This window comes from Miniopterus schreibersii, assembly GCF_964146895.1.
Source record: "Miniopterus schreibersii genome assembly, chromosome: 14".
NCBI classification, from domain to species: domain Eukaryota; kingdom Metazoa; phylum Chordata; class Mammalia; order Chiroptera; family Miniopteridae; genus Miniopterus; species Miniopterus schreibersii.
Window position 1 is genome coordinate 34812303 of NC_138114.1, and position 15826 is coordinate 34828128.

The following is a 15826-nucleotide window of genomic DNA, read 5'->3' on the forward strand; positions in this document are numbered from 1 at the left end:
TTTCCATAGATATCTACAAGTTAACTCTGCACGATATGTATTTCTATGAAGTGTTTGTATAAATTTGAAAGCATGTAGATTAGATTTGTCTACATGTGGGCAGGTAGGTTAAATTTTGTGGTTCTTATAATATCTAGAGATAAGAGATTTGCCTAGGAGTGTCTGGCCACGTGTGAAAATTGTAAGCATAATATTTTTTTACCTAGGAAAGTCAGTTTTTGTGCTGTAGAAGAACCAGTTTTGTATTCACAGTTGGAATTGGTGTAGGTTTTAAATTAATTAAGTGGGCTCCTCCTTTCCCACCTGGGGGTAGATCAGCACGAGAGAAAAACAGACTTATTTTAAGGCCTCTTCCTCTTGCAAATCCCAAAGGTCATGTTGCTAATGCCTTTTGGAAAGAAAGGGAGATTACAGCCAGTATACAGTTATTAAGTGCTGCTTTCTGCTGACTGTGCGCATGCCCACACACACTTGTGCAAACACATACCCAACCTGAAGAGGAGTCCTTCAAAATGAGGCTTTTGTTAACGACTCTGTGAGGAGTAGTCATTATTGAAATTTAGTATATAAATGTGTAAACCTTGTTTTTAACTTTAGAGTTAATACATGCCCATCGTGGAATATTATGAAAATAAATAAGACAATAACAGTTACCCATAATCCCATCACACAAATAACAGCCATTCTGAACATTTTCTCAAATTTTCTTCCAGTCCTTTTTGATGGGTTTTTGTGTAATTTTAGTAGCAACATTTATTATAAGCATCTTCCCAAGCTATTTGAAATTCTGTGTAGGCATCAATTTTAATAACCACATGATAATTGTCTTATAGATAGACCTCACAGTGTAATTATTCTCTTGATATTGTGATTTAGGCTGTTTTCAGGGTGTTTTTTCTTCAGTTTTTGATAACATTTTTGAGATTAATATCTTTGCTCATAAGTTTTGTCCACTTTTATTATTGTTTCCTGAAGTTAGATTTCTAGAAGAATGATTACCAAGTCAGAGGGAATGACCATTTTCATAAGGTTCTTAAGCTTACAACAAAACCACATTGCAGAGAAGTTACACCAATTCACATGGGAGAATATGAAAGTAACTTTTCCTCCTTGTGAAAGGAAGGAAAAAGGTACTTGTTGCAACAGTCAAAAATTACACAGAACTTTAAGTTTGCTTTTCTGTTTTACACAGCATGTTCTTTTAACACTGTCACTGTAGTTTCTGTACCAGTGTTTTAAATTTTGGTGTGGCCTAGAATGTTATTCAAAAGAAAAGAGAGTGGCTTTTAATGTTAATACTTAATATTTTCATGATAGAACTTTCCTCCTTTTCCAAGAAATTATCTGTTAGTAGCTCTTTGTTGGATGGGAAGAGATTCAGACAAGTCCACTACCTTCCTAAGGAAGAGCTAGTTTCTTGTAACCTTTCTTTAGGTTTGAACCACCCCAGAAGTAGTATCCCTCTCACAATTAGGGTTTGGCTTGCATATCATATGAATAAATGCAAACACCTCATTCATTTGAAACCAAAAGTAGTGTACTTCTTACTTATAAAGTGAGTTAAAACAAAAAAGAAGGAATAATATAAAAACTAAAGGGAGGTAGTAAGTAAAGCATTTAGCTTTCTGAAACAATTCAAATGGGGATAGGAAGTTGGTTTTAAATGGCTTAAAGGGGATTAGGGTTTTAAAGTTGGATAAGGAGTTTGGTGCTTTGGTTTAGGCACGGCATTGCTTTTAAAAGATTACTTCCATATTTGACAACAGTTCTAACTGGAGAGTATAAAGCAAATAGTCAATTTTAAATCATTATGGAAAACAAGAGGGTTTCTTTTTTGTTGTTGTTTGTTTATACAAAATGATTGCCTAGAGTTAACATGCTGAGTCCTGAAGCCCTCCTTTCATAATACTACTGAGGATCTATCACCAGGGAGAATCCAGCAGAGGTTGTTTAATGCACTTAATTGAGATTATCTGAGCTTTTGGTTTAAATTACTTTGGGAAAGTCTAGATGCAAATGGTTTCTTAGAAAGGTAAACATACTTAACCTCTAAGAGAAAAGGTTCAATTTAAGTTCCTTAAAATTCTTCAATTAGTAGCACCAACCCTTAATAATTAAATTTGAGTATGAACTGAATAGTGTCTAAAGTTTAAATCTCTATACCTAATGTAGTTAACTATATTAACTCTTTTCATTTTATAATTATTTGCGTATGCAATCAAGTATTTTATTAGAAAAGCAACCCCTGACAATAATATCAAAAGTAAAAAGATAATAAATACTATTTTGGTATAAAGGATAGTTAATGAAGTTTTAAAAATGAATTTTCTTATTCTGTTTTATCTAAGAAGCAGGTCATATTAAAATGGATCAAGAATGGCACATACTTAAGTATTAGCTTTAGGTAAAGAGTCAGAAGTTGGTTTAACTTAGCATTTCCCCATCTTCCTCAGCTCCTTGACCTCTTTATGGCTTGCGATTGGTCTACTTATCTAGCTGATTATGGACAACCAGCTTCCAAGTACCTCCGGGTGAATCCAAAAACAGCCCTTACTCTTTTGGAAAAGTGAGTATATTCTGAAAACTTTTATACATAACATTTTAGCGTATTGTAATTCAGTGATAATTGAAGAACTAGAGATTGTCATCAAAAGAGAAACCTCTAAAGGAAGCTTAAAAGCTCAGTCCATTTTAGTGACGGAAACAAGCCTCTTTCTTGCCCTTCAGTGTTGGTGTAGTTTTATATGAAATTGCTGTTTATATTGATATGGACAAAACATTTTTCCTATTGTATCCTCAATAGCAGGCTTAATTGGCCTTAGAAATATGTTTACTTGAGACAAGTGAGAACTGGAACTATATTTTTTTATACCGTAACATAGGAAAGAAGTCATTTTGTAAAATGTGGCTCGCAATTGGAATGTTTGCCACCAGTGAGTGCTATTAAACTCCCACTTTCATGGACTTGGGTTCTTTGCAGGTAGAGAAGCATGTAATTTAAAAAATAATACAGTAAAAACCAAAGTAACAGGTAGCACTCCTGGTGCATCTTGTACAATTAAAAATAATACAATTTAGGTGTTAGTTTTCCATCAAATTATGTGGCAGATTTTATTTTACTCAGTCATATTTCATTTTAAATATCTATTGAAATTTTCAGTTGTTGAATTAAAAGTGTATATTATTTTCCCACATTTCAAAATGTTTCTGGTGTATTTTACTTGAAAGGAAAAGGAACTGTTTAAAATACATGTAAATTTATCTTACAATACCATGAAACACCACTGAGGCAAAAAATTTGCTGCTTTAAATTTTCTAATGTTATTTTTTCTTTCACCTTGCCTTGCTATGAATGTAATTTGCAGTTAATAGATGGTATGTATTTTGGCATACTTTATGGAATGATATTAGAAAGTAGTATAATATTAGAAAACTGAATATACTTTAGACTTACATACTAATACAAAAACACCACTTTATGTAGAATGTAAAATAAGCTGCTAATTTTTTGTATGGTTCCTATTTTGATAATTTTATTCTACTTATTTTCTTCGAAATACATTTTTTTAAGCATAGCATTAGTGTTAGATAATTCAGAGCACACCAAGATATTTTACTTGTGACAGCATAGCTTATAATTTTCTTTTACTAAGCTTCTTTATTCACATATATTCCTAGGATGAAGGATACTAGCAAAAAAAACAACATATTTGCTCAGTTCAGGAAGAACGATCGAGACAAACAGAAGTTGATAGAGACAGTCATGAAACAGCTGAGAAGTTTGGTGAATGGTATGTCCCAACACACGTAGACTTCACATCCCTTGCATGCAGTGACACCACATTCGTGGCTGAACATTGATTTCTAACAGGCACTGGTTGTGATAACAGCAATTTGTTTGCAGAATTAAAAAATACAATATAGAAAAGACATTGATGAGAGCTGAAACAAGAAACAGTAATAAATATCATTTGTATGGATTTTTAAATAATTGAATACTATTTTATATATGGAAAATGTGACAATTTTTTCACTTTTAAAAATATATGTAAATCAGGTAAAAAATTGTATATGAAGGTGATTGTAAATACACTAGAAAAACTTATGCTTCTACCTATCTTTTTTATTCAGACTTGAATGATTTTTGTTTTCCATCAGTATTTGGTTTTGGAATGCAATTTTGTCAGATACGGGAATATTTCACTGTTGTTTTCTGACTTCTAGCTTTTACTTCCACCTAAATATGACTTAAGTAGACAAAAATTTTCTAATTCTGCTGATTCTGAGGGGAAATAGGCAAATCTCTAAAGGTCCCTGAAATCAATCTGGACTTAGTAAGAATGTGAATTATTTGTTCTCCGTGGGTGGTTTAATGTAATCATTCTGAATATGAAGACAAGGAGTTTGGATTTTCTAAAGATGCAATGTTTCTGTTCTGCAGGGTTAGTATTTCTAACTATATTGTTTGTAGCTGACCCCATTCTAGAATTTATTTGGTTTGGTTTGGGTCAAGTTAAAAGAGAGGACAGGAACTCACTGGGGCTAACCACTTCAGGTGCAGATATGTTCCTACACACAAGTTACCACAGGAGTCAGGTTACTTTCTTCAAATAGCAGATCTCCCTACCCTGTCCTCACTGTGGAAACAAGCCAAACCAAATGAACTCTGGAAAACCTAAAACGAATGTACATTTTCCTTTGTGTAAATTACTGTGGTCTAAATGGTAACAGCAACCTGATCCTTACTTTCTCTTAATTGTATTTATGCTGAATACTCCTTTTGCATTTTCAGGATTTATGCCTGTAAAAAACTTATACTTGACTCTGTAAAATAAGTGTAAAGAATTATATGTACATTTCTTGATTTTGTGATGAAATATAAAAAAGGTTGAGCAAGTTCTTGAAAATGAGTTGCTGTTGCATCTAATCAGAGCTTCCTGATTTACAACAACTGCTTCCTTTAGAAGGGCTATTTTATCCCTAGTTATTGAAATGGGGGTGTCACTAAAACAAACAAAATAAACATTCTTTTGACCATCTCTTATCCTAAGGTTTTTCACACTTTAAAAACTATTACATGGAAAACATGGTAATTGTTAGAAGTTACTAGAGGAGCGCTGGAAGCTCGCGAGCGCTCTGAAGGCTGGAATGCGGCTGTCCCCGGGGCGCCGTACCCGGCCCTCCAGGGCCCCCGGGGGCCTGGGGCTTTGGCGAGAGGGGCCGCCTTTGCACGGCTCGCAGCAGACCACTGGGCGCCTCGGCTGGAAGGGCCTTGAGGAGGAGGACACCTCACTCTTCTCAGTGATACCGGGACCCTGCACTTTACCTCCGCATCCCTCCGGTTGTGGTGTAGGGACAGGGACGCGCGCGTCCTTGGGGCACGTGGAGCCCTCCGACACGACGCAGAAAGCCCGAGAAGCAACCTGTGGACTGAGGCGGGGCCCTCTGAGGGGGGAGGGGGATGAATTTGGTCCTTGAGACCCGAAAGGAGCCCAGGATGTCTGCTCCTCTTGGGCTTCGGGCAACAATGGCGCGACCGTCTTTTGAAGGGTTCCTGAAGTGGGAGATCCGAGACCGGGGAGGGGTGGGGGACATCGGAGAGCCTGGACCCCGCCTAGGCTGTCCTTGTAGGTGCTTGCCGTGCCTAGGTTGGCACCTAAGACCGCAGCTTCCCCGAAAGGGAAACGGAGCAAGTGGGAGAAACCCCAGCCCTTGGCTTTGGAGCCCCGGGAGGGGAAGGGGACCTGGAAGCTCGAGGTTGCGGACAGCGGAGAGCGCGCGTAGGCTCAGTGCGCTTAGTTCGTCCGCCGCCGAGCTCCTGCGGGTAAGTTCCGGCGCGAACCCGCGGACCCCACGGGCGGACTGCGGCCCCCAGCCCGCAGCGCCGCCTGGCCGCCACGCCCTGCCCCGAGCCCCTCGGCGAGCCGGCTGCCCACCGCCTCCAATCACTACTCCGCGTCGAGCGCTTTAAATATGCATGGGCGCGTCACGTCTGTGAATGTGGGTCCGTCAGTAGGGAGGGGGCCAGCGTCTATATAAATGTGTCCGGGGTGGGCCGAGAAGGGTTAACAGGCTGGGGGAGAGAGAGAAGGTGGGGCGGGGGTCTGCAGCCCTGGAGATCAAAGCCCAGGTTGGCAACGCCGGTGAGTTACTCCCCTCTGCCCGCCCTTGCTGCTTCTATCAAAGGAGCACTGGCCCCGGGAGGAGGTGGGAGGTGCCCACGGATGCCAGCGTGAGCGGTCCCGAAGCAGCCAGCACCCCGAGAGGAAAAGTCCTGAGTGTGCGGGTCTTGAGGAAGGCACGGCCCCTAAGGGCGCGTGGTCCCTGCAGCCTTGCACTGCCAGGCTGCTTCGAGAGCGAAGTCCTCGTCCGGGGTTGCACCCCGCGGCCTTGGCTCCCAAAGCTACAGGACTTTCGGGACAGAACTGGTGAGCACTTGCGGGGCTCTCCCCAGCTCCCGCGCTCCCGCGCTCCTGCGCTCCGAGCGGCCTGGCCCCGCAGCTCGCCATGTTCCCCTGCGGGCTGAGCTGCCTGTCCGCGCTGGGGGCGGCGGGCACCGCGCTCCTGTGCGCCGGCCTGCTGCTCAGCCTGGCCCAGCACCTCTGGACCCTCCGCTGGACGCTGAGCCGCGACCGGGCCTCCGCCCTGCCCCTGCCCAAGGGCTCGATGGGCTGGCCTTTCTTCGGCGAAACGCTGCACTGGTTAGTTCAGGTGAGCAGCCGGTCGTTCCCTTCACCCGATATGGCCCCTTCTCCCCTGGCTCCCGCTAGACTCCCCTCGCGCTCTGTACTCCCGGGGTTCGTAGCGAGTCCCTTCCCGTCGCCCACGGAGCGTACACTGCCCTCGCCTTCGCCCAGCTGCTCCCTTGAAAGCACCGTCTGTCATCGCAGTTCTCCCCAGCTCTGCTTAAACACGCCCCAACACATCGTGGGGCGAACAGAAGGGTTCTAGGAAGGAGTCTGAGGAGCATGCCACCCTGTGCCCTGCAAGCGTGGAATCGAGTCAGGGACGCCTCTCAGCCGTGAGCCCCTGGGCGTTCACGTCCCCATTCTGAGCACTTCCCTCGTTTCACGAATGGGAACAGGGGCATCCAAATTCCTGTAAGGTAGTCGCGAGGCCCATTTGAGGCTTTTGTAAAGAGTAACGCGCCAGCCTGGAGCAGGGAGTTACCCAGTGGCGGTTGGGGAGCCCGGGCCAGGTCCCCAGCAGCCCCAGCCCTCTTGGCCGCGCCTCGCTGCAGGGCTCGCGCTTCCACAGCTCCCGCCGGGAGCGCTACGGGACGGTGTTCAAGACGCACCTGCTGGGCAGGCCGGTGATCCGCGTGAGCGGCGCGGAGAACGTGCGCACGATCCTGCTGGGCGAACACCGCATTGTGCGCAGCCAGTGGCCGCAGAGCGCGCACATCCTCCTGGGCTCGCACACGCTGCTCGGCGCGGACGGCGAGCCCCACCGGCAGCGGCGCAAGGTGAGCCTAAACCATGGAAGGGGCCGTGGTTTAGACCCGCGGTTCCTCTGGCACCTGCTGTGGGCTAGGCCCCGACTAAGTGTTAGGGGTACACTACGAACCTGGCCGGGACCCCTGGCCAACGAGTGGGGGGCTTGGACCAGTTCCTTACCTTCTCCGACTTCGGTTTTTACGGCCGGGACTGGGACTTAAGGGCTCTTTCGTCTCAGATCTTCGGTGACTCTTATACCAGAAGCTCTGGAAACTCAGACTTGAAGAGGAATTAGGGACGACTTCCTCGAGGGGGAGGCAGCTGGAGCCTGGATGGATGGGAGGGACTGTGTGCGTCTGGAAAGAACTGGAGGGAATGGCGAGAGCAAAAGCCCTCAAGTGTAGGTTCGGGCCGCTTGGAAGAGGGGAAAAGGCCCGAAATTGGTCTTTTGGCTCCTCTGGAATTGCCGAGCAGAGGAGGCCGACCGCGGCCAGGGCTCACCCCTGCGCTCCCTGCAGGTGCTGGCGCGAGTGTTCAGCCGCGCGGCGCTGGAGCGCTACGTGCCCCGCCTGCAGGGGGCGCTGCGGCGCGAGGTGCGCTCCTGGTGCGTGGCCCGCGGGCCGGTGGCCGTCTACGAGGCCGCCAAAGCCTTAACCTTCCGCATGGCCGCGCGCATTCTCCTGGGGCTACGGCTGGACGAGGCGCAATGCGCCGAGCTGGCCCGGACCTTCGAGCAGTTTGTGGAGAACCTCTTCTCGCTGCCCTTGGACGTGCCCTTCAGCGGCCTGCGCAAGGTACTGCCGCCCCAGCCCGCAACCTTCCTCCTGAGGCTCCCTCGGCGCCCCCACGCGTCCCCTCTGCTGAGGGACAGAGGCATGGCCCAGGGAGAGGAGGCGGCGTGCTGTGGTGGTGGGCGCCGGGGTTGCCCTCTGCTCCGACTCACTGTGTGACCCGGGGCTGGCCACACACCCTCTCTGAGCCATTCCAAATGGAATGCGCTCTGGTCCCAGCAGTCGCGGGGTCTCCCTTTGGCTACTCGGTGGCAGGCGCCCGGCCAGTCGGCCCAGCCCCTCCCCAGAGCGGCGCCTCCCGGCCGGGCCTCCGACACCCCTTTAGAAGCGCGGATGGCTGGGGAACCGACGGGAGCGTTAGGGCCGCAGACACGCCCCCGGCCCAGCCCGGCGCCAGCCCGGGTGGGAGAGGGGTGGGTGCCCGCTCCCCGCCCGGGGCCCCAGGCCCGCTACTTTCCGGATCAGAGAACCGCGGCCTCTTCAGACTTCAGAGCGAAGGGCCAGGCCCCGGGAGCAACTAGAAAGCCCCATCCCGCCTCTCCTTTCCCCCTGAGCTGGGCCTTCTCACTGTGCCAATGCGATGGTTTTCAGTCACCTGAATAAAAATAATAGTTATGTATAAAGGGGCATTATACGGGCTGATCACCTTGTATACATTTCCTGATCTAATCCTCTCAACCTGCAAAGCGTTATTCTCATTTGTTTGATGAAGAAACTGAAGCTCAGACAGGTTAAATAATTTGCTCAAGGTCACACAGCTAGTAGAGGGGCAGAGAGGCAGGATTTGAACCCGATCTACTCAGACTACAAAATCCAAGCGCTCAAATGCTTTTGCTGTACTTGCTCCCTGAACTCTAGAGGGACACCCTGGCCCTCTTTCCTACCCCCTTACAGAGGCTAATACTTAAAAACATCCAATTGTGTCCTCTAAGTCAGAGCTTTTCTGGGTGCACCAAGGTGTTCCTTGCTCTCTGCACTGGTACCCACTGTCCCTGCCTGAGCCCAGTGCAGGGGAAAGGCAATGGGCTGATCACACACAGGTACACACACACAACTTTGTGCCAGGCACTGGCAGTTGTGTGACTCTGGGCAATTGCTTGACCCCTCTGGGCCTCAGCATCTTCCCATAAGGACCAAAGAAACTGTTTGCCTGCCTCAAAGGGGGCTTGTGATAATCAGGAGAGAATGATGTATTGGAAAAGTGGACAAATTCCTGAGCATTTATTAAGCCCCTTCTATGTGCCAGGCATAAAATTAAGCTGGGAACTCAGTAGAGCTAGCCCAGCCCTGGGAAGATTTTGGGGGGTAGGTGCCCAGGCTTGGCCCCCTCAGCCTTCCTGCCCCACCTCCCTTCTCTCCCTGACCATCAGGGCATCCGGGCAAGGGACCAGCTGCATCGGCACCTGGAGGAGGCCATTGCAGAGAAACTTCATGAAGACATGGCTGGGGAGCCGGGCGATGCCCTGGCCATGATTATCCACAGCACTAGGGAGCTGGGCCATGAGCTCTCAGTGCAGGAGCTGAAGGTAAGTGGTGAGAGGTGTCTCCTTCTCCCCTCTTTTGCATGCCTGGCAGGGTTATGCCTCCCTGTAAGTCTCAGTCACTCCTCTGGGTGAGGGGGAAATGGAGACCAGGTTTCCAGTCATGGCTCAGCCACACCCACTCAGTTGGAGGCTTGAATCCTAGGCCCTTCTGGCCACCAGCAGCTCCACTTCCCCTCCTCCTGCTCTGTCACTCCATGCCTTTGCCTCTGCTGCCCCCCCTTACTATGAAGCCCTCTTCACTCCTTTTCTCTACAAACCCTAAGGGCTTGGGGTCAAACTCCACACCCTCCTGGAAGCTCCCTTCTTCCCAAAAACCAATACTCTCCTCCCATAAGGCACCTTGGCACCTGACACTTCTACCTGTTTGTTTGGCCACTGTGGGATCTCCCAAATAATTGGAACCCATCCCCATGTATGCGCAGAGCACATGCAGTGGAGGTGGGGGAAGCTATGGAATGGCCCCCAGGAAGTGCTTGACAGCCCCCCACAGGAGTGGAGAGGTTGGGGAACAGGAGAAAGTTAGAAATGGAAACACCTCAGCCCCCTGAAAGCAACTCCCATCCTTTCTCTGGGCCTCTATTTCCCCTTTTCACCAGACTCAAAGTGTGAGGCTCAGCCTTGGTTTCTTCTCTAAGAGCAGGGCTAATAATCTCCACCCTGACTCCTGGGTGGTTGTGAAGTCTGGAAGAGTCAGGGCTTAGAAGTAAGTGAACAGTGGCTGCTGAGTCCTGGGAGAGCCCAAGGGTAGGAACAGTTCTGGGTGGTGAAGGGGGGTGGTGTGGAAAGGAGTGCATGGTGCCACTGCCTTGGCAGGGATGGGGAGGAGGTGTCCCAGGTTCTCAGGAGGCGACTGGCTGCCGGGATCTTCCTTTCTGGTCTGGGATTCAGGGCAGGTTGGGCAGGCTAGGCCTGTCCAAGGCAGCTGTTGGTATCTGTCCTGGCTCCCCATTTTGTTCAGGGCAGACGGTTAGCCTTGGACCGGGTCATTCATTCCACAAATATTACCTACCTAGTGTCAGGCTCTGTGCTGGGCCTGGGGATTTAGGAGTGATCGGGGGTGGAGAACACAATCTAATGATCACACAAATCAGTGCGTAAAACACACTGGTGCTGCCAGGAAGGAACACAGCTGGGAGGGCAGAGGCGAGCAGCGAGGGCTAGGGCCTAGAGGACCACACCGCCAGGCCCCTCCTCTGTTTGTCTTGGGCCAGGCGGACCAGGAAGAGATTTAGTCGCTCGCTGGGACCACTGCTCAGCGGGAGGAGGGAACCGTGGTGCCTGCTTCGGTGCGAGGCTGGGCCGCGGCTGCGGGCACAGTCCTCACTCCCGCTGCAGTCGCGGTCAGGAGCCCCAGCTGGGGCTGCCGGCAGCACCACCAGGCGGTTAGGAGCCCTGGGCTCCAGAGTCCTGCTGGGACTACTGGCCGCAGGCACCTTCCCAACCCTGCAAAATGAGGGTAGTAACTGTGCCTCACAGGACAGGGCTGAGCGCGGAATGAGTCGATGTGCTTTAAAACACTAAGAACAGCCCACAGAATAAGCTCCTAGCACTATCTCTGGGAACCCTCCCAAGGCCAGCGGATAGATCCTGGTTTTGCCCGACGCTATCGTGGCTTGCCCACGTGGCAGACACATTCAGTGGACTCCCGGCCCCTGGCACGTCGCCGCCCCAGTGGCCCTCGCACGTCTCGGCCTCGGGAGGCCAGGGCGCCGCCGACGGAGACTCAGCGCCGCCCGGGCTGTCTTGCAGGAGTCGGCGGTGGAGCTTCTCTTCGCCGCCTTCTTCACCACCGCCAGCGCCAGCACATCCCTCGTCCTGCTGCTCCTGCAGCACCCGGCGGCCATCGCCAAGATCCGGCAGGAGCTGGCGGCGCAGGGGCTGGGGCGCGCGTGCGGCTGCGGGCCGGGGGCCGCGGGGGCCGGCGGGGGCGCCTGGCCCGACTGCGGCTGCGAGCCCGACCTCAGCCTCGCGGCGCTGGGCGGCCTGCGCTACGTGGACTGCGTGGTCAAGGAGGTGCTGCGCCTCCTGCCGCCCGTGTCCGGGGGCTACCGCACGGCGCTGTGCACCTTCGAGCTCGACGTAAGTGCGCCCCCCCCAGCCCTGCGGCTGGGCCCCTGCGGCGGTTCCGGTGCGGGCCCGTGGGGGTGGGGCGGGGATCAGGACTGCCACACCTTCCCTTTCCCTCTCAGGGCTCCCACTTTCCCGCCTGTCCAGTGGGCTGAGCTCTGTTCCCTTTCCCCAGGAGCTCAAGCCTAGCGCCTGGTGAGCCCACAAGGTTAGGGACCCCATATACTCCGCTTTGCGGGTCGGTCAACTAAATTAGAGCCAAGTTTGAGAATAAAAACTTTTCTCTGCACAGCAACCCCCCCTTAGCCAGTGAATCTGGGTGGAGAACAAAGAGAGCCCCCCCCCGCCCCCATGTCCTGTACCCCACCCCTCTGACTCCCTCACAGGGTCAAGCAACGGACCATTGTTCCCTGTCCAGGGCGCGGCTGAGGCCGGATGCCAGGAGACCGGGACAATGAAAATATGAGAGTCTCTTAATGGTCTGATCAGCCCGGCTCGGGCTGGGCAAGGAGTTTCAAGTCTAGCCCTGGCTCCGACTCTGTAAGACCTTGGACACTTCCCACCTCACTCCAGGCCTCCCTTTACTCTCTAGAAAGAAGCAGTCTATTTTTTCTCAAATGTATTTTTATTGATTTTAGAGAGAGGAAGGGAGAGGGAGAGAGAGATAGAAACATCAGTGATGAGAGAGAATCATTGATCGGCTGCCTCCTGCACCCCCCACCCCCCAGGATTGAGCCTGAAATCTGACCATGAATCGAACCCCGATTTCTTAGATAGGTTGATGCTCAACCGCTGAGCCACGCTGGCCAGCGTGAAGGAAGCAGTCTTGATCTCTTCCAGCTCTGACAGGCCAGGTGGGGCGGGGCTGTGCCGCACAGTGCCAGCATCCGGGAGTGGGGCCCCAACTCTCCAAAAGGTGTTAGCCTGATGGGCTGTGGCTGCAGCCCCCTCTGCCCCCAGCTCAGTCCCTGGGGGGCTCGGGAGAATGGGCACCTCCTTTCCTCGCCTTTACTTTAAACAGGAAACATCTGTGGTGCGACGTATACCAGGATTCCAGGGGAGGTGGGGTGCGGGGGGGGGGGGTGTTGGGGAGCAGAATGGAATTCTGCCCTGGAGGAGCTAATGGTGGAGAGAAAGGCGGCCAGGGCCGACAGACAGCTTCCTCTCAAATGTGGTGTGAGGAAGAGTGATCTCCAGACCTGGATGACATCAAAACATTTTGGAGGGTTGGGATCTGAGCTGGAAGAGTACAGGGTTAGGATGGGGAGAGCACACCACAGCGAGGGGACATCTCCCACAAAGGTGGGTGGATTAGTGAGATGTTTAGAAGTGTCTTGGATGCTGCATCTTGGAATCCAGACTTCATTCCATCCCAGGGAGATGGGAAGAGGAACACGGCTTCACCAGGGCAAGCATAGCTCAGGGTCTAAGCCATCCTCCAGTTTATAGACAGGAAAACTGAAGCTCGGGGGAGAGAAAGGGGAGGCTCCTCGGTGAGTCTAAGGCCTTCCCTGCCTGTCTGAGCGCCTCGGGTTAGGCATCCTGGAGCCTGCTCAGGTGAGGGAAGCAGGGTAGTCGGGGGGTAGGAAGACGTATCAAAAAGCGGAATAGTTTCAAAGGCTGGAGGTGTGCAGAGGGAATATGAAAGCTGCTTTCCAACATTTTAAGGACTCCCCAGTTTGATTCTCATGTGCACCTTCTTAAAACGTAGCTACAAGACCTCAACGTTATTACTGTACAGCTGATGGGTGGGAAGGACGGAGGCAGTTTTCAGTTCAGTGCAAAGAAGAGCTTTGTAATTGAGCTGACGACCCTAGAGAAATGGGGGGTCCCGGTCGTTTGCCTTGTTCCAGCTCAGGCAGCTGGTGGGTGCAGGGCTACAATTTCGGTCTCCTGATCTAATGTCAGAAGAAAAGAGAAAAGCAAAAGCAAAACATTGAAACATAAAGAGCAGTAGGTCACATTTACTGATCACTATCACCTACGCCAGACCTGTTTATTTTAGCCTCACAACAAAACGGGCATTTTTGTTCTTATTTTACAATTAAGAAACTGAGGCTCAGAGAGTTTGAAAAGCTAGCCCAAGGTCACACAGCTCAGGAGAGAAGGGCTGAGCCGGGACGCAGGGGTCTCCGAGCTTCCCGGTGAGACGCAAGTCCCCGCTGGTTGGGGGGTTCTGTGCGACGCACGGGGCCAGGGTCGGTTCGGGCCCGGTTCCCCGGTGCTTCGTGGTCAGGCCGGTCTCTCCTCCCCGCAGGGCTACCAGGTCCCCAAGGGCTGGAGCGTGATGTACAGCATCCGGGACACGCACGAGACGGCGGCGGTGTACCGCAGCCCGCCCGAGCGCTTCGACCCCGAGCGCTTCTGCGCCTCGGGCGAGGACGCGCGGGGCGCCTGCGGCCGCTTCCACTACCTCCCGTTCGGCGGCGGCGCGCGCAGCTGCCTCGGCCGGGAGCTGGCGCAGGCGGTGCTGCAGCTGCTCGCGGTGGAGCTGGTGCGCACGGCGCGCTGGGAGCTGGCCACGCCCGCCTTCCCCGCCCTGCAGACGGTGCCCATCGTGCACCCGGTGGACGGGCTGCGGCTCTTTTTCCGCCCGCTCTCGCCTTCGGCAGCGCGAGATGGGCTGCGCCTCTGAGCAGCTGCGCCGAGGGACAGGGCTTGGTCAGTGGCGCTGGCCCGATCGCAGCGCCGCCCACCTGCGCTTCCCTGGTGCCAGGTCACGCTCGCTTACGCATTCAACAAACGGTCCACGAGCGAGCCTCTGGGCGGGACTCCGAGGGTGGGGGAATGCGAGCCGCAGCCACAGCGCCGGAGAAACGCTCGGCCGGTGAGAAGGTGCCTCTTGCGCGCTCAGCGCCCTTTGGAAGGAAAGGTCGTGGGCAGAGCTTCTTTGGCCCTTCCCGGGAGACCGAAGCAGGGATGGAAGGGACAGATTTCCATTGGAGCTATGCGGTCTTGCCTTTCTGTGCCAAACCCGGGAGGGTGATTGGATCGAGGGGCCGCCGGGTGTATCGCGCCCCGTGGGCCGTGCCAGGCTCCGCGCACAGCTGCACCTGCGGCCCGTGCGCGGAAGCGGGACGCCAGCAGCGCACCCCCGGCCTGGCGTCGGGCCACAGGAAGACGCGCCCGGGAGGCGCCCGGCGGAAGGCCCTCGGGCGGCCGGCCTCGCGCGCTGCGCCCCTGGGCCCCTCAGCGGGTCTCCGCGGAAGCCCACAATTGTGGGCGTTTCCAGGACTCTGAAGGGCTCAACATCACCGGATCCTGCTGGAGACTTCTTAAAAGAAAAATTCCTTCTTCAAGAACTCGTTTAATCTTCCCATTTATATGGGAGAATAGGCAGACCTATTCTCTAAGGCTGGATTATTTTCATGGGAGGTTGAGACATACTCAGGTTTGGGATATTTGTACCCAAAACAGGAAGGCCAAGAAACAGTTTCCTGGCAGCGGTTGAGCGAGGAGACTAGGGTTAGCTGGGCAGTTAGCTACTCCCTAGTGGAAAGACATGGAGTAGAGGGTGGGGGGACACCCAGGAAAGACCGCCCCAGAAGGACCCGCCCCAGCATATACCCAGAGAGGGCCCAGGAGCTGCGGCAGTGTGGGGCCCAGATGGCGGACAGACTTCCCTCCTGAGCACAGGAGAGCCCCAGAAACTGGGCTGTGAATTAGCTCCATGATAGATGGCTGCAGGAACCTTTTGGATCACTGCCTCCACCTCCTTTATTACAGAGGAGAAACTGAGGCAAAAGACCCACCTGAGAAGCCAGCAATGGGCTCTGGACTGCTGGACCAGCACCAGTGCTTTCCTTACCCCATCACTTACACACCCCCCACACACACCTTCAGCCTCTGGGCCTGTGGCCACCACGTAGGTAGGACTGAGCCCTTTCACAGTGATCCCTAGGTTGGCTTACGTGCTCTCTCTGGACCTTTCCAACACAGAGGTTCCCATCAGCGTTTAAATCAAAGCCAAGAGCCTCCAGTGTCTTCA

The 15826-nt window shown here is 52.1% G+C and overlaps 2 protein-coding genes across 3 annotated transcripts in view; both read left to right on the plus strand.

Annotated features, from left to right (window-relative positions):
- The window catches only part of EXOC6 (exocyst complex component 6), a 120403-nt gene extending 115364 nt beyond the window's left edge, over positions 1-5039 (plus strand). For both annotated transcript variants that reach the window (XM_081157625.1, XM_081157624.1), the window contains exons 21-22: positions 2454-2566; positions 3679-5039. In XM_081157625.1, the coding sequence (XP_081013751.1) occupies positions 2454-2566; positions 3679-3811 (246 nt within the window). In that variant the 3' untranslated portion in view covers positions 3812-5039. The remainder of the gene's footprint in view (positions 1-2453; positions 2567-3678) is intronic.
- Positions 5040-6507: 1468 nt separating this feature from the next.
- On the plus strand, positions 6508-14473 carry CYP26C1 (cytochrome P450 family 26 subfamily C member 1; the record flags this gene model as incomplete). The annotated part of the gene is made up of 6 exons (XM_081158001.1): positions 6508-6711; positions 7241-7465; positions 7955-8230; positions 9598-9753; positions 11521-11850; positions 14096-14473. 6 exons carry the CDS (start codon positions 6508-6510, stop codon positions 14471-14473), a joined length of 1569 nt encoding a protein of 522 aa, XP_081014127.1.
- Positions 14474-15826: the final 1353 nt, after the last annotated feature.